This window comes from Octopus sinensis, linkage group LG20 (assembly GCF_006345805.1).
Source record: "Octopus sinensis linkage group LG20, ASM634580v1, whole genome shotgun sequence".
Taxonomy (NCBI): domain Eukaryota; kingdom Metazoa; phylum Mollusca; class Cephalopoda; order Octopoda; family Octopodidae; genus Octopus; species Octopus sinensis.
The window spans coordinates 25,952,519-25,971,248 of NC_043016.1; the positions used below are offsets into that span (position 1 = coordinate 25,952,519).

Below are 18,730 nucleotides of genomic sequence, written 5' to 3' on the forward strand. Positions count from 1 at the left end.
CCACAACTTTCTCTCACTCTTATTTCCTGTTTCTGTTGTACCTGTATTTCAATGGGCCGGCCTTGTCACTCTCTGTGTCACGCTGAATATCCCCGAGAACTACGTTAAGGGTGCGCGTATCTGTGGAGTGCTCAGCCACTTACACGTTAATTTCACGAGCAGGCTGTTCCGTTGATTCGGATCAACCGGAACCCTCATCGTCGTAACCGACGGAGTGCTTCCATCTCACCATTTGTATTCAGTACTTGTTACATATCCTCATACCAATACTTTACAAGATAGCCTATATGTGATCTATCAATTTACTAGAAACTGCAGACATATTCTCCCAACCCTGGCACTGAGGTACAAACCTCTTGTTTTCAAGTGATCTAAATTAAAACCTTCCTTCCAAACACCAGCTTAATAAGGAACAAATTATTTTACTCAATCCTTCATTATTTTCAAAATTAAATGAAACGAAACGAATGTATTGAGACTGAAATATGGTAACAAAAGGGTTAAATTACACCAGGCCCTCTTGAAAAATGGAAACTACAAGGTAATTTTACTGACTTTATAACTGTGAGATGCCAGAATCGGTAATACCTTGCTATAATTAGTTAAGGTCCTTTACGTTTCGAGATGAAGCCTTGGTTCTATTCATCTTTGCCTTTCATCCTTTTGGGGTTAATAAAATAAAGAACAAGTATTGAGGTTGGCTTAAATTTTCTATTGCCTTTCATCCTTTTGGGGTTAATAAAATAAAGAACAAGTATTGAGGTTGGCTTAAATTTTCTATAAACCAGGGGTTCTCAACCGAGATTCATATGACCCGTAGGGCTCCACAGAAGCAAAATAGTGAACTGGGGATCCACAGTAGTATTTTAAGGGTCCATATAAAAGGTTTGACTTCGATCTATTTTTTGCAAGAAACAGCTAAATTTCTTAAACATTTTACATAGTTTTACCTAAAGAAGTTAATGTGTCAAAAGCAAAATGGGAACTTTGAAAGCATCTCCAAAACTAGTTTATAAACATCGAATGGTCATAGGGATCCACCCGGATAAAATGGTAATCAAAGGGGTCCAGAGATTAAAAAATGAGCAATCTTTCGTCTCTAGTAGACCTTTCCGTCGATTTCCGTAAAAAATTTTTTTTTTTTACATATGGGCTTGCGAGAACTTTTGAAGTAATGAGAGCGAAAGAGACTAAGAGAAAGCGATTGTATGACGAGGGAAGTTCTTTTCAAGTTACCGTGCATGTGAAGCATTGATGTACATGTGTGTGTGTTTGATGGGGTGTGGGAGACAGACAGTATGTTGTGTAAGTGAAGTGCTTCTGTTAGTGTGTGTGAAGAGACAGAGTAATGTGTGAAAGAAAGAGATAACTGAAATTTTTTACTCGGTGTATGTGTATATGTATGTATATTACTTCAAAAGTTCCCGCAAGAGTACGCCGTCAGCTTTTTAAAAGTTACATACTATACGAAAAGAAATTAATATTAATACTATGATAAAACAGAATTAGGAGCATGGATTAATTTTTTGAGTAACAACCGCACGATTTTCACCAAGAAAAAAAAATTTACCGGATCATGCATTGCAATTTGCTACAAACGAATAAATGTGCATCGGTATACCTTTCTACACTTACAACTATTTTCCGACTTACTTCAAAAACTCAAGGTACACCTGAGGGTCATGCCGCAAATATAAGCGAAACTAATTAAACTAAGCTGAAAACATCCTAGATGTGAATGGAATAATAATATTAAAGATCTTGGATCATACTAGTGATGTAACGCAGGATGCTATGGGAAAAGAAAATTGGTGGATACGCACACATATTGACAAATAGCACAATGATTTTTCGAAATTTCAAGTTTCATTTTGTAGATATTTATATATATGTGATATACGAACCTACCAATTTTTTATTTTATTTTATTTTTTTTTAATATTAAATTCCGACATAATCGTAATCTACAACCTCTGAAAGGTATCTGTAGAAAACTTCATTAAAAAAAAAAAAAAGATTACCCATTTTTCTGAAAGTTATGAGGAAATAAAGCTGACTCGCACAAATTTTCCGAAACTCCTCACCCAACTCCTCCCGTCAAAATTATTGTCACCACAAATTCCAAGCATAATCGGAATCTACGCCACCTGAAGCGTATTTGTTTAAATTTTCATGAAAACATATCCGTTTTTCTGAGATTTATGAGGCAACAAACTTGTGTTGGTATGCCAAAACGTAGAAGTCGAAGTTGAACTGAAGACAGTCCATTGAATTAGACACTGGTAAACAGTGATACGATAACATTATAGTCAGACTGAGTGTGTACACAAGTAGATCGTGTTTCTATCTAGCGATATTTATCTAAGATTAGTTAAGTAATCTATAAACGTCTGTGACATTCACACTTCTGACATCATTTTAACACATTATTACACAGCTTTACGGTTTCTTTAGCCTGTACCAAAAATTAAAAAAATCATAGAAAATATAGTGGAGGTATAAAAGTAACAAATATCACTAGACATGTATATCTCGTCAAGACAAAATGCTTAGCAGCATTTTTTTCCAGTTCTTTACGTCCTGAGTTTCAAATCTCGGCTAGGTCAGTTTTACCGCCGCCGAAGTCGATAAAATAAAGCATCTGTCAAGAAGTATCAGGTGTGATATACGGGGTGATTCAAAAGTCACCATACATAGGAAAAATTAATTTTTTTATAAGAAACAGTTGAATAAAAAAAAAACTGTTTTTATGAAAAAAATAAATTGTTCTTATGTATGGTGACTTTTGAATGACCCTGTACTTTGTTTTTGAGACAGTAAGGGGGTGTGATTAATGAAAGATTTGGTTCCTATTTCTAGCAGAAAAATAACCACGTAGAGCCCCCCTTGCCGTTAGTTATAATGTTATTAGAGTTAATATGACGAAATACTAGCCAAGTACTGGGATCCATTCATATATTTACAGTGCATAGTGTCTTGAATGGAATCGATTTATATTCTAATTAATATATCATAGGTGTGAATGCGGTTGCCAGAGACGTGATTTCAGATCGACCACGTATGTGTATAAATACACGAGTGCGTATGAGTGTCTGCGTGTATGTGTGCACATATTAACCAGCTCGTGTGTGTGTGAACGTGTAGAGTTAATATACGTGTAACTGACATAAGTTAAAACGAAAGGAATGAACAGATACCGACCGGCGCAACCACCAGATGCGAACTGGATCACTGGTAGTAGATATACATTTGGTACATGTGTTGTCGACATTTTTCCTTCGGTTTCTGTTACAGGTCCCAGTGTGAAATAAAGCCCCGGACTTAGAGAAGACGAACGCGTATGAGAGCAATTAAGTCGACATTTGTGATGGAACTAACTCCTCCACATGTGACGCAGCAGTGATGTTAGATAACGGTTTACAAATGTACTGATAGTAAATACTTTAAAAGGGGTGGGGAGTTTCGTTGACTTGTTAGTCGTACAGACAGCGCCGTAACTACTCTCAATAAGGGTAACAGAGTTTAAGAGAGAAAGAGAGGGAATGTAAGAGTACATATAAGTGTGTACCAAGTATTGTTATTGCAGCAAACCACCGATCGTACTGTCGAACTATTACACAATAGTTCTAAAAGTTCGATATTTGACGGACAACTTGTAGCCCGAATTGTGAAAAACTACCCGGCCTGACATATCCATTTAGGAGAAATATTTTCTCCCATACACACTATCTATCTATCTATCTATCTATCTATCTATCTATCTATCTATCTATCTATCTATCTATCTATCTATCTGTGTGTGCGTGTGCATGTGGGTGTGTGTGTGCATTTACGTATATATAAATGTAGGACCTCGTTTGGCCCCCGTCTGCTCGAGATCTGAAACCGAATTTAGAAATTCTCCCCAGTCATACGGCCTATTGCCCTGTCAAAAAAAAAATAACCTTCATTTATGTGTTTTTCACTTGACTGATAGCTTTTCTATGCCATCGAAAGTTTCGATAAACAAAGTTTAACCTACATTAATTTAACCATTTTTATAACGATATATCCATTTTTCTAGCTAGTCGGCACAATTATAACTACCAGCATTTTGTAAGGAAAAGGTAGTAACTGACAGACAGCAGGCCGACCGGCTCGAAATACTATTTCCTTATTACCCACAAGGGGCTAAACATAGAGGGGACAAACAAGGAGAGACAAAGGGATTAAGTCGATTACATCGACCCCAGTGCGTAAATGGTACTTAATTTATCGACCCCGAAAGGATGAAAGGCAAAGTCGACCTCGGCGGAATTTGAACTCAGAACGTAACGGCAGACGAAAAACGGCTTCGCATTTCGTCCCGGCGTGCTAACGTTTCTGCCAGCTCGCCCGGCTGGAAATACCATCTCTACAAAACCTCACAGAAGGACAGCTATGGAATCCACCAGTGATACAGCTGTCTTGTCCACTCCTTTCTTACTTTCTCACCCACTTTCGTTTCAACAATATCACTTGCACCATTTAGTTATTGCTGCTAGAACAATGGGGAATATGGGAATATGTAAGCCCCAACACTATCTACCCTTTTACAAGAAAATATAACTCTCATTACCTCATATGCTTTCCGACTGTTTTTGTACATGCCTGCCCATCATGGTTTGACTTTGATTGTATGTAATGGTGAAATAAATATGCTATCTACAACTTGACCACTGTCTTTCTTTCTTGAAGTCAACATCATCATCTTCACCTTTAACATAACACTACCGTTACACACATACACACACACATATATATATTTAAAAGGAGCACTCCATCGGTTACAACAATGAGGGTCCCAGCTGATACGGTCAACGGAACAGCCTGCTCATGAAATTAACGTGCAAGTGACTGAGCAATCCACAGACACACGTACCCCTAACGTAGTTCTCAAGGAGATTCAGCGTGACACAGTGTGTGACAAGGCCGGCCCTTTGAAATACAGGTACAACTCATTTTTGCCAGCTGAATGGACTGGAGCAACGTGAAATAAAGTGTATTGCTCAAGGACACAATGTGTCGCCGGGAATCAAACTCATGACCTTTCAATCGTGAGCCAAATGCCCTAACCACTAAGCCATCCGCCTTCACATACATACACACACACATATATAGTAAATCCCCCAAAACAAAGAACAAACATAAGAAAAAATAACACAATGACATGGTACATGCAAAGTATTAGCAGACACTCAGGGAAGGAAAGGTGGTTTTATGTTTCAAGCAAAGCTCTTCTTCAGAAACAGGATATATATATAGTCAAATAGACGAACAATAAAATTATGCACCAAGAAAGTATTAGTTTGATGCTCAGTAAAAAGAGCGTTATTGACATTTCGAGTACAACTCTTCATCAGAAAGGAGAAGAGGAAAAGTTCAAAAGGAAAAGCATGTGCATAGTTACATTGCTGTTATTAGGTAATATGACAATGACATAATCTAATTAGGGCTCAAGTTGACTCACTCCCTGAATTCCAACTTGATCTGTAACTAAAAATACTGGGATACTCTTTTACTTGTTTCAGTCATTTGACTGTGGCCATGCTGGAGCACCGCCTTTAATCGAGCAACTCGACCCCGGGACTTATTCTTTTGTAAGCCCAGTACTTATTCTATCGATCTCTTTTGCCGAACCGCTAAGTAACGGGGACATAAACACACCAGCATCGGTTGTCAAGCAATGCTAGGGGGACAAACACACACACACAAACACACACACGCATATATATATATATACGACGGGCTTCTTTCAGTTTCCGTCTACCAAATCCACTCACAAGGCTTTGGTCGGCCCGAGGCTATAGTAGAAGACACTTGCCCAAGTTGCCACGCAGTGGGACTGAACCCGGATCCATGTGGTTGGTAAACAAGCTACTTACCACACAGCCACTCCTGCGCCTATGTTATTATTACTGTTTAAATGAGGTTTAATTATTGACAGTGCTTCAATCGAGCTGGTACATGCATAATAGAATTAAGGTACAGACAGGCAAGCAACTAGTATCTAGTTAGATTATGACTTTTATATATTTATACAGTTTGAATGTAGAAAAGGATGTTTCAGGCTTTTAAATCACAAGAAATCTATAAAACATTGGCTGAAGAATGTTCATGATGGTTGTAATATATGTTGGCATGGTCTTGGAATAATTATAAAATTAGTCAGTAGTATTGATATTAGATAATAGATTAAGTCAGGTTATTGTAGTTAAAATATAAAAGTGAAAGAGAACACAAGAAGAAGACATGCAAGTTCTCCCTTACAGCTGTTTCAAGAATAGATATGCAATTGGTGCAATTCCTTGCAAGCATTTTGCAAACAGCATTTTAATGGCAGTCTATTCCATTTTTGGTGTCAAGGTTAGGAGAGTAATGGATGGTACACATACATATATATATATATATATATATATATATATATATATATTAAGGTGGCGAGCGGGCAGAATCGTTAGCACGCCGGGCGAAATGCGTAGCCGTATTTCGTCTGTCGTTACGCTGTGAGTTCAAATTCCGCCGAGGTCGACTTTACCTTTCATCCTTTCGGGGTCGATAAATTAAGTACCAGTTACGCACTGGGGTCGATGGAATCGACTTAATACCTATGTCTGTCCTTGTTTGTCCCCTCTGTGTTTAGCCCCTTGTGGGTAATAAAGAAATAGGTAATGAATGTGTGAACATGACGAGTGGTGAGATGACAGATAATATGATTGATAAAGTGACGATTGAAGTAAATTGAGAGCTAGTGAATGAAGGGGTAAGTAGAGGGATGAAAGGGAATATGCAAAGTGACCATTCGTAGTTTGCAAGCTTCATAGGTGACGGGGGAGGGTAAGAAATGGCAGGATATGAGATAACTGAATCGAATACGGAGATGGGTGAAAGAGGGAAGGTGATCAACAGGTAGATAAGAGGATGAATTTCTGGCATGCAGAGGGTAGCATTAAGTATTGGGTAAACAGAATACAAATATGTTCATATACACACAAATATATTCATAAACACATGCATATGTATGTGTGTGCATACAGAGATCCCAGCCACTGATCTCTATCATCATTTCCTCATTTCAATGCACGTTTGGTCACAAGTGATACACACGCACGCACACACGTGTGTGTCATTCATGCATGTATACTTAGGTATACCTATCTATCTCTTGCTTTCTCTCTTTCTCTCTCTCTTTGTATATATGTATGTGTGTATATACTGGATCACTGCCTTGAATTTTTATTTAATAAATGAACCAACCCCAGTACTTCTTTTTTTAAGTCTAGTACTTATTCTATTGGTTTCTTTTGCTGAACCACTGAGTTACAGGGACACAAACACACACACACATAGATGTCCTGTGACGTTAAACAGTATCCAGTAATGGATCCCTGGTACAGGATCTCCAGGTTTTGAGAAATGTGGAACTACCTCTTGGCCACAACTGTTCCCAGTTCTACTCCATCTATCTATCTATCTATCTATCTATCTATCTATCTATCTATCTATCTATCTATCTATCTATTTATCTATCTATCTATCTATCTATCTACCTACCTATCTATCTATCTATCTATCTATCTGTCTTTCTCTCTCACTGTCTGTCTATCTGTTTGTTTGTCTGTCTATCAACTATTTATTTGTCTATCTATCAATCTATGTATGCATATATGTATGTATGCATCTGCCTGACTATCTATCCATCTATCTATATACACACACACTCTCACACACACACATACACACACACAACACATAAGTGAACAAATCATAAGTAACCCAACTCAGGAACTATGATTTGACAACCGATAAAATGGAAGCTACCTGAACAAGCTACCACATTAGCCTGAAAGTGGAAGGTGTGAATCCTAGAAGTGCAGTACTAAGAATGTGGTGTATGTGGGAAAGAGTAGTAGCTTAGAAGATATACAGAATTTAGAAAACACCTATAGTAAAGCTGAAGTAGTAGGACTATCAAATGCAATTGTGCAAAGAACAGGGTTTGCCTGCTTAACTCTAATTGTAGATATAGAAATACTATATACAGATGTAAGGTGACCTCAGAAAAAAGGGAGTACTTCTGTATCAGAGCTAGCTCACACATTAAGCAAAGAATTGCCATTCGTTTAAATTTGCTTAGATATAGGGATAAAATAAATACTACTAACCTTAGTAAACTAATTTGGGCACTAAAAGATAACAAAGTACATTTAATTGGCTAGGAAATAATTAGTAAGGCAAAACCTTATAGAATAGTTGGTAACAGATGTAACCAAATTTTCACTTCTAAATTTACTCTTATGAACACAAGATGGGAACATGCTCTAAGATGGCCACACTTGGGAAAATATACATTTAAACAATTTAAAAAAACACAATTCACCATCTATTGTAATTATGCTAGTTACAATAATGATTATAATAATAAATATTTATACTACTACTACTACTACTACTACTACTACTACTAATAATAATAATAATAATAATAATGAATACCCTGATGCAGTACCAGGCAATAGCTCTCATGGCCTCCGATTTTACCAGATTGGAAGTGTTATCATGTATATGTTTTGTCTTGGTATAAAAGATGGGCTACAATAAATATTCTGCTCAATACCACAGATTTGCTGGTCAGTTATTTGACCATAACCAGTTGAGCATGTCCCTTGGTTGCTGATAATATGTGCATCTATGATCATAAACTGAAATATTGGGAGAACATCATAGTCAAGTGTTGAGAGGAACTCTTTGGGGTTTGAATAATTCACCTCTGGAAACATGGGTGTTTCATTTAATATCCTTAAGCAACCCTTGTTCAAGTACCGTTTGAGTGGGATGGGCTACTCGATCTGAAGAAAACTCTGAATAAATAATATACTCTACACAGCAACATGTAAATAAAACTGCTACAATTAATTGAAATCTGAATAGACATTTTAAAAACCACACTTCAATTGCTCCCACATACTTTTGCTCATTTTGTTGCCCATTTGGTCCTATTGCTGTTATTTTTGCCTTTTATACAATGGTCTCTGTGCTACAGCAGCTATTCAGTGGACATGTTGTGTTACCCCTACATGAGCATATGTACATACGTATGTATGTATGTATGTATGTGTGTGTGTGTATGTATGTATGTATGTATGTATGTATGCATGTATATTAGCGAAGACTTTTTAGTTGTAGCTGTGAGACCCAAATTAGTGTCTTATCCATATATCTGGGCCAATGATAGAATGATACTTAAACACACATGCATGCTTGTGCACACACACTCACACACACATACTACATTCGCAGTTAATAGAAGGCTAATCACTTGAGTTCCACTGATTCAATTATCAATGCAACAATCCTCCACCTCTTCCTCAGCCCCTTCCTCCTCCCCGACCCCCTTTCCTTCTTCCCTCTCTTTCTCCTTTTACAACAGCCCCTGATTTTCTGAACTAACAAGTCTTCTTTCCTACTTAACTGAGTCTGGAAGAGGGGGTTAGTATCCGCAGCCTGTGCAGACCATTTTAGAGCAGTGAAACTGATGTCATTAATGTTCCTCTTGAACATTTGGGTTGCAAGAAAAACACGAGCAGGGAAAGGACTCTAGAGGGATGGCATTCAAGGAAGGACTAAGAGATTGGACACAACAAGAATTATAAGGGAAGGAAAAGTGAACAGGATAGGAGTACATGGATGGAGGTGGTATGAGCACAGCCAAATCAGAAGAGCACCACTGGTTTGGGAATCAAAGCCACAATCTTATTCTCATTAGTGCAACATCCTAACCATTAGGCTTACAGCTATCATTTATCTTTTATCTGTGAAATCTGGTACTTATTCTATTTGTCTCTTTTACCAAACCACTAAGTTATGTAAATGTAAATACACCAGCACCGGTTGTCAAGCAGTGGTCTGGGACAAACACAGACACAAAGATACACCCACTCACAAACACACACAGACATACACACACACGCAAAATGCTTCTTTCGGTTTCTTATTTCTTTACTGCCCACAAGGGGCTAAACATGGAGGGGACAAACAAGGACAGACAAACGGATTGAGTTGATTATATCAACTCCAGTGTGTAACTGGTACTTATTTAATCAACCCCGAATGGATGAAAGGCAAAGTCGACCTTGGCGGAATTTGAACTCAGAATGTAGCGGCAGACGAAATACCGCTAAGCATTTCACCCGGCATGCTAATGTTTCTGCCAGCTCACCGCCTTTCAGTTCTTCTTTCAGTTTCTGTCAACCAAATCCACACGCAAGGCTTTAATCAGCCTGAGGCTAATGTAGAAAACCTTGCTCATGTGCCACACTGTGAGACTGAACCCAGAAACCACGTGATTGAGAAGCAAGTGTCTTACCACACAGCTACACCTGCACCAATAATTTTTCCATTGAATTATGAAGGGCTATTGATTTGAAACAGAAATATTTTCCCTGAGTATAATCCATGTTTCTATTTTCCTGATATTGCTTTGTAATGCAAATATCCATTGTGTTAGTGATTTCCAGATCATGCACATGAAAATTATTGAGACGTTGGATGAATGAGAAAAGTACTCTTTTGTTTTCAGTTAATCATCTGATCTATTGTTGAATATTTACTAGAACATGACTGTTTCAAGAAAAGGCAACATGATTTGTGGTTTCGTCTATTTTCTTATCATTTTTGTTTTAATAGTCTGACTTTTTTTGTTGTATTTCCTTTGTTACTACAATATTTGTTGTGAGATAATATCTTTTATAAACTTGCTGTGTTAAAAACAGCATAAATTTTAGAGAGAGTGATGAAAATTCATCCCAACAGTGGCCAGGGATAACACCAGATTCATTTTTTTCCCTTAGGAAATCTATAATAGTTTTTATTTCAGGACAAATACTACAGTAATTGGTCTATCTGTCTCTTTTGCCAAACCACTAAGTTACGGGAATGTAAACACACCAGCACTGGCTGTCAAGCAGTGTTCTGGACAAACACTCTTTGGTTCAGGTATCTTTACTGAGAGCATGATCTATTCTTGGAATGTAATTTTCCCAATAACAGCCCTTGAAAAAGCAATGAGCCTTTCACATTACAATTCCTGTCTCACAATTCACCTGTGAGATAGGAAAGAAGCCTACATATAAATACATGCGATGTCCCAAAAAATATATGCACACTTTCACAGCTGATAAACACACTTAATTTTCATTTCTTTTTAAATTTAACCCATTAGAAATAATGAAAGGAGCCAGATTAAATTTTGAACAAAGGGAATTTATTCTAAAGTGCTAAATGCAATCAAAGTGCAAAGGAGGAAGTTTCAAACAGATATACCTACATCACTTATCTTTTCTTGAATTATATACATACACTAGCAGTATCACCCAACATTGCTCGGGTTTGTTTCAACCCTTTAGAATTGGAATTTTGAAAAGTAAAAAGTTTGCATCATGTAGCTTGTTATTCTCATTAAGTGAACATTTTTCTGGTTGAAATACACCGAAAAATGGCGATACAGCAGTAAAAAAAAATCGTAAAAAATAGGGATTTTCATAGAAAAAAAGCACCTTTTTGATGGAAATAATTTTTGGTCTTAACATGGTTCGATTTGAATTTTATCTTCTATGGAATGAAGAGCAAGCCTTCTATCATACTCTCAATTTTGGTCAACTTACGCCACAAAATCTTGGAGGAGATAGTGTTGGTTGAAGGCTATCAAACCTGCCACACACAGACAACTTCAGCTTTATATATATAGATTACATATCATAAATCGATGATTACTTTATTTGAATAAAAGTTTATTTCTTATTTGCATTATTTGTTTAAGAGAAGTATTTTGTGTACTTACACTTATCTTATCTAAAAGATTCTTTTGTTTGTATTTGTGTACTTATAACAATTTTCTTATCATTAGTTTCAAGCAATACACTTTGTGTTTTCCTATTGTATTTCTGTCAAGTTTAACATTGCAGAGGTTCTGAATGTAGACAACATGTTGCCTCCAACTGTAGGTGCATTATTAACTGTTTCACTGAGTTATAGATGTTAAACCAGTGTATATAGGTGGTGTTTGAATTGTGAACTTACATTTATATGATTAAGAGATTGTTTTAGCAATATCTTCAGCCCAATCTAGACTAATAAGAATGGATGCAAATCCCAATATATATGTAAATGATTAGACGTTTAGAAATCACTTCAGCAGTATAAATTTGGAAAAATAAAAGTAGACAACAATGCCCTGAATATTGGTGAGTCAAAGAATAATAACCAATTCTTTGTAAAAAAAACTTTTTTTAAAAACTTTGATTTTTTTAGAGAAAATAACAACTATAGCAGATCTTATTGAAGCAGTCATTTGAAATTTAGTGGAATTTTTTGATGGTTTTACTTATATATTGACATATTGCAAATTTTTGCCATATCTTACTATATCAGTCTCTAAGGGTTTGTTAGTTTGCATTGCTAAATTCAGATTTCCCAATGAGTTCTAAATACTTACATGGAGATGAATCTTCTGAGAACTCTCTATATTACAATACAGGTGACAAATAATTTTATTTGCAAACCCCTTTTCTATCTTTTATCTTTTACTTGTTTCAGTCATTGGACTGTAGCCATGCTGGGGCACTGCCTACAAAGGTTTTAGTTGACCAACCCAACTACTTTTTTTTTGTTATTTTAAAGTTTGGTACTTATTCTATCAGTTTTTTTTTTCTGAACTGCTAAGTTATAGGGACATAAAAAAAACCCAACACTAGTTGTCAAGTGATGTGGTGGCGTTAAACAAAGATACATATACACACATAGATATACACCACATATATGCAACAGGCTTCTTTCAGTTTCCATCTACCAAGACCACTCTTAAAGCTTTAGTTGATTTAGGCTTTTTTTTTTATTTTGGGAAATTTTCAGAAAATTTTTGTGAATTTGCGTTCTACACCTGGGAATTCATACAATTAGGAAAAAGAAACATTTTTTTGTGTGTGTGTGATTTAAGGGCAATTTGGCTGTTATTTCTAGCACATCTCACAACCACCCAATACTGTCTTTATTTCTTTGTCACTCTGACATGTATTGATGTTTTTAATGGAATGATGATGCACCCAAGGGTGATTCATTGTTGGGATTTAAACCAAAAATTTGGACTGTCTGCATTTTAAACTCTATTTTTAAAAAAATTTCCGAAAAGAGTGAAACTTTTAGAATTTATGGGGTGGGGGTAAAAAAATGTGTTTAAAAGTTACTTTTTTTTTCATAATTATATGAATTCCCATGTGAAGAATAAAAATTTTCAAAAATTTTTCGGAAAATCCCCCAAAATAAAAAATGTTATGGAGTCCTTAAACCAGAATTCCCCCTCCCAATCAAGAAAACGTATTGACAGAGTCCAACACTATAATTCAAATAATTATTCTATGAAGGTCTGGTTCTAAAACTCTTAGCAAGGGGAATAACTCCTTTTTACACAGTCAATTAATGTGCAGTGTTTTCCAACAGAGAAATAGGTAACTAAAGAATTACAATATCCCCTTACCTAAACTTATGGACACCGTAAGATAAGTACTCATAATTTTACTGAGTCAATTTAATCAATTGAACCTGTTTCCAAAATTTGAGGCTTTGAATTTAATAATAATAATAATAATAATAATAATGAAATTATTGTATACAGTGCTCAGGTGCACCACAACTTGTCAGAAAGTGCGTATAAAGTGTATGCAGTAATGTACAAATGTCTGGAAAGCAAACAATGTATGAGTCAGGTACATGCTTGTGTGTGTATGGAGGGGAGAAAATCAGGTGTAGTATTGGCGAATCTCAGAAAGCATGGAAGTTTTGAAGGATGCAGTGCTCCAACAACTAACAACTGATGCTGGCAGTTTGTTCCATGCTTCAGCAACTCTTAGCGTGAGAAAATATTTCTGAAAGTCATGGGAGCTGTGCTGTTTTCTGACTTTGTAAATATATCCACGGGTGTTCATCATCATCATCATCATCGTTTAGCGTCCGTTTTCCATGCTAGCATGGGTTGGACGGTTCTACTGGAGTCTGTGAAGCCAGAAGGCTTCATCAGGCCCAGTCAAATCTGGCAGTGTTTCTACAGATCACTTTTGATATATTTGATATATTAATCTTTTGATATATTTCTGATAAAATATACTTAATTTGTTTCAATGAAGAATTTAGTAAAATAAATTTGTCATCATTAAGATAATATTTGGAATATAAATTAACATGGAATGTTTTCAAGAAGACTAAGGGTGTCTTAGCATCATTTAGTAAGACCTTTATTAGCCACTTTCCAGCTATCTGTTTAAAGCTGTGTATGACTGTCGTACGCCCACACTTAGAGTTTGCATCACCAGTCTTGAGCCCCCATTTTGCTCAGCATATCGATCTCCTGGAAACTGTTCTGAAATATGCAAATGAAAACCTGCCAATAGGTACCTACCACACTCTGAATGTCTTGTTTCCTTGGTCATGGATACATTAAAGTTCCAACATCTGACTACTAACTTGGTAGACACTCATAAGATTATCCACCATCTTTTCAGTAACAACTTTGGGCATCTTTTTGAATTCCATACGTGAACATGCTAACACTTGTGGACATGCTTACAAAATCAAAATAAAACACAGCACCTATAACTTTTAAAAACATTTTTTCATACTGAGAATTGCAGAAGTATGGAATAAAGTACCTGCATCAGCTGTTAGCTGTTAGGTCACGACAGCCATCAAAACTTCCATGCTTCCTGAAATTCACCATTAGTACACCTGATACTCACCTCCACTTTTTTTTTAACAACTCTTTCACTGTTCACTTCTTGTGTATTATTCTATGTTCTGTGTTCATGCACTTTTGGCTACTTTCTTTTAATTTTTTGTGAGTTGTAGTGCTCCTGAGCACTGTAATACAAAGGGGGATTAGAGAAAAGGCATGTGGCTAAGTGGTTAGGGTATTCAAATTATGATCATAGGATCATGAGCTCAATACCTGACAGCACATTGTTTCCTTGAACAAGACACTTTATTTTGCATTGCTTCAGTCCACTCAGCAGGCAAAAATGAGCAGTACCTGCATTTCAAAGGGCCAGCCTTGTGACATTTTGTGTGATGCTGAATCTTCCTGAGACCTATGTTAAGGGTGCATGTGTCTTGTGGAGTGCTCAGCCACTTGCAAGTTAATTTCACAAGCAAGCTTCCAATGATCGGAGACAACTGGAATAATACTCGTCATAACCAATGGAGTGCCCAGTCAGAGGAAATAGAGGTGAATCAATAATGTGGAGTGGTGAGAATGGGGAGATAGTGAAAGAAGAGGCTGCATGAAAGGAATGGGTAGTGGTGTTACTATGTTGAAGAAGAGTGATGAGAATGAAAGTAAAGTTTGTGAGAAGGATGGTAAAAAGTTACAGGAAGATCCAGGTCAGTTGAAATGGGAAGGAGTGTTTGTAATTACAAGACATAGCTAATTAAAACACAGCAGCAAAAAATAAAGGACATAAGCCAACCATAAGTGTGGGAACTAAATCAGGTCCAAAATTTATATTTGTACAATAATCAAATCAGATAAATCCAATAATGGAAAAATAATGTTTCGAATCAGTCCAAAATGTTTCTGTGCCTGTTCATCTTGATGATTAAGTTTTTCAGGCATGTTCAAAGCATTTTCTTTGTGCACTCCTGCCCAAATTTTAGATGCACTCGCACCCTCTGTACACCCTGTTCCCAAGCCTATAAAGCCAACACAAATAATTAAATGCTGAATAAGAAGAGGCTGGAGAGCAGAATCATAGGAAGTTGGGGTCTATATTAAAGCCAGGTGCTACAAAGGTACACAGGTTGAAGATAAAGTGTTGTTCTTTGTGTTTGTGGACCTCATGAGATTCAAGAGTTTTAAAGAACTCCACAGGCTGGGAACTGGTTCGAGGAATATCTAGGAAAATTGAAGTGCTACAGGTTTTGATGTTATTATAAGTGTTAAAAAGACAACAAGTTGGCAGAATTATTAGCATGTCTTGTCTTTGCATTCTGAGTTCAAATTCTGCTGAGGTTGACTTTGCCTTTCATTCTTTCAGGGTTGATAAAATAAGTGCCAGTTAAACACTGAGATCAATGTAATCAATTAGCCCCTTCTCCGTAATTGCTGGCTCTGTACCAAAATTTGAAACCGGTGTAAGCATTAACCAATGGTTTGCAAAATCTGTTTCCCATACAATGATTAGTTTTGACCAAGTACAGAGATGTGAAGAACTTTCAATTTATGCATTACATTTGGTCAAGTAAGGTACAGCCAAAATAGTAACCATGTTGACTCAAGACATTGGGGACCTACAAGAGTAGCTGTGTGGGAAATTAAAGGATAAGTAAGATAACACAATACAAAAATACTTGTAAGTGCCAAGTTCAGGAATACTGATTATTACATTATTTACATTCAACGGATATTTGTCCTCATCTTGTTTGTTGTTAACACAATGTTTCGGCTGATATACCCTTCAGCCTTCTTCAGGTGTCTTGGGGAAATTTCGAACCTGGGTTCTCATTCCTAAGGTATTTTTTGATGTTATTATTATTATTATTGTTAGTGTTCAAGTCACTGCTTGGAATCTTGGTGTTAGTAGCCTGCACTCTTAACCACTATGCCATATGCCTGTGGGCCTATATAAATATAGAACTTTACTGATTATTGTTCAGAAAATATGATATAGGGAAGCAGGGTAAAGCATAATATAGCAGTGTTACATTTTTGCTAATGAGTCATCAAAGAAGTGCAAGTTGTATCATTGTACATCTTGGGTTGAGAAAAAAGGAAGGGATAAAGATCCTCCCCAAGTCATATAGTGTCAGTTTCCTGGTTTCTGTGGTAGGTGTATATATTTACCCCCTGGATGGGAAGCCAGTCCATTGCAAGATTACTCATTTTTTGCCTGCTGATTGAGCTGGAACAACATGAAATGAAGTGTTTAGCTCTCAAGAACACAATGCATTGCCTGTCTGAGGAATCAAAACCATAATCTTACATGCCAGGTTATTTCTAGCAATATAAACAAATATTCAACAAATTTATAATTATTGCCTAGCTTTCATCTGAATTAATGGAGAATCTTGCCTCTCACAATATAGAAACATTTCTCATGGCATCAGCAGATAAAATGGAAGAGGAGTTGCCTCAGAGGATAGCGAAGGAGACATACTGGAACAGCCACTCTAACTTGCGGGTCTCACACTTGCAGGAAGCAGTCTCTGCCCCGATAGCAGTGAGCAGGGATATGGTCTGGGCCAAGAATGTCAGAGATCTCAACTGCCACAGGTTTGACCATAAACCTATCAGAAAGAGATTGATAATGTGACAATTTGTTTTTCTCAGTCTGATGAAAAATAGAGCCTGGGCTGGAAGCTGACAACACTGGAGGTGTGATAGCATGCAGCAATAATCTTTAAAGATGTTTTTTATTTTTAAATAAACAGATGTAATAGATTTAAGGTAATTTTGCTGAATATGGATGTTTTCATTTGAACTTGACCTCTGGTACAATACCGAAGTGACATAGCAGTCAATGATTCTTAGCAATATTAGAATCCTTGAATTCTAATGTATAATGTTTATACATTAGAATTCATATAGAATATGCTATAAAACGTTTATCAAGTCACTTTCATAAACATTATCAGTAACTTTGCGTAAGCAATGCTAGAATTCCTTAATTATAACAATATTGTGCCTACATACAATTTTTGTGATAAGCGTCGGCTGCAAAGTTGCTTCGGATCTTTTCGGTCTGAACGGCAGTTTTTTCTAGCGGTGTCATATGAAATTGTCACCCATAATTATGACCCTAGAATCGATCTATTGCATTTCAATCTCTTTAAGGGTTAGGGTTAGGGGAAGGGTATCTTTTTTTCTTCACAAATGTAAATAAACCCAATCTGTTTCTTAAACGAGGGACATATTCATACGGTACAGAATGTTTTCTACCTCAATAGACGTCATTGATTGGTTGAAATTGCAGAAATTGAAGAAAAACAACAACAAATATCTTACAAATTATAGAATTTTCTCAATGAAGCCAAGAGAAAAGATGTTTTATAAACACATTCTACCAGTATACGAAGTTTAAAATTTTTTAGTTACCTAGAAATTGTGTTAAAAACTGCCGTTCAAACCGAAAAGATCCGTTGCTTCCATTTTGTACTGGCGTACAAGATCTCTGAATTCGGCCAGATTACCAAAAATTTTTTCATAACTTTATTAAAGATAGAAGTTTTTCATATTGCTACCATTGAAAGGCAGTGAGCTGAGAGAATTGGAACTTAGGAGAAATACTTTAGCAGTATTTAGCTACACATGCTTAACTTCTGATTTCGTGCCACAGCAAAGTCATCTTGCCTTACATCCTCCTGCAGTCGATAAAATTAGTATAAATGCCTGTATAAACCAATAAAATTTGTAGTCTGGTGTCATTATCAGAAATTAACGTATTGTAAATCCTCAAGTATAATCCGCATTTTTTCCCAAAAATTTAAAGGTCGAAATCCCTAATGCGTACTATATACGAGGTTAAAAATGAAAAATATTTTCTAAGCAATGTCCGAGTCTCTATTTGCTGTCCGGCAATGTTTTTATTCAGACGAATTTTAGTGATGTCGGGCGCGAAAATACCTTAAGCAATGAAGGCATAAAAGAATCATCCATAACTTGCAGTAAGCA

General features: G+C 36.4%; 2 protein-coding genes across 3 annotated transcripts in view; one reads left to right on the forward strand and one right to left on the reverse strand.

Moving 5' to 3' along the window:
- The window catches only part of LOC115222595 (mitochondrial 2-oxodicarboxylate carrier-like), a 43,682-nt gene extending 39,023 nt beyond the window's left edge, over window positions 1–4,659 (reverse strand). The window contains exon 1 of one of the 2 annotated variants that reach the window (XM_036511633.1): window positions 4,598–4,659. Coding sequence is in view for 1 of the 2 variants with exons in the window: in XM_029792892.2 (XP_029648752.1) it covers window positions 3,202–3,271 (70 nt within the window). In the remaining variant the exon portion in view is untranslated. Of the gene's footprint in view, window positions 1–3,201; window positions 3,696–4,597 lie in introns of those variants that run through there. The other variant, XM_029792892.2, reaches the window with a different exon arrangement.
- Window positions 1–18,730, forward strand: part of LOC115222596 (40S ribosomal protein S12, mitochondrial) — a 35,478-nt gene that overhangs the window by 429 nt on the left and 16,319 nt on the right. The window lies entirely within an intron of this gene.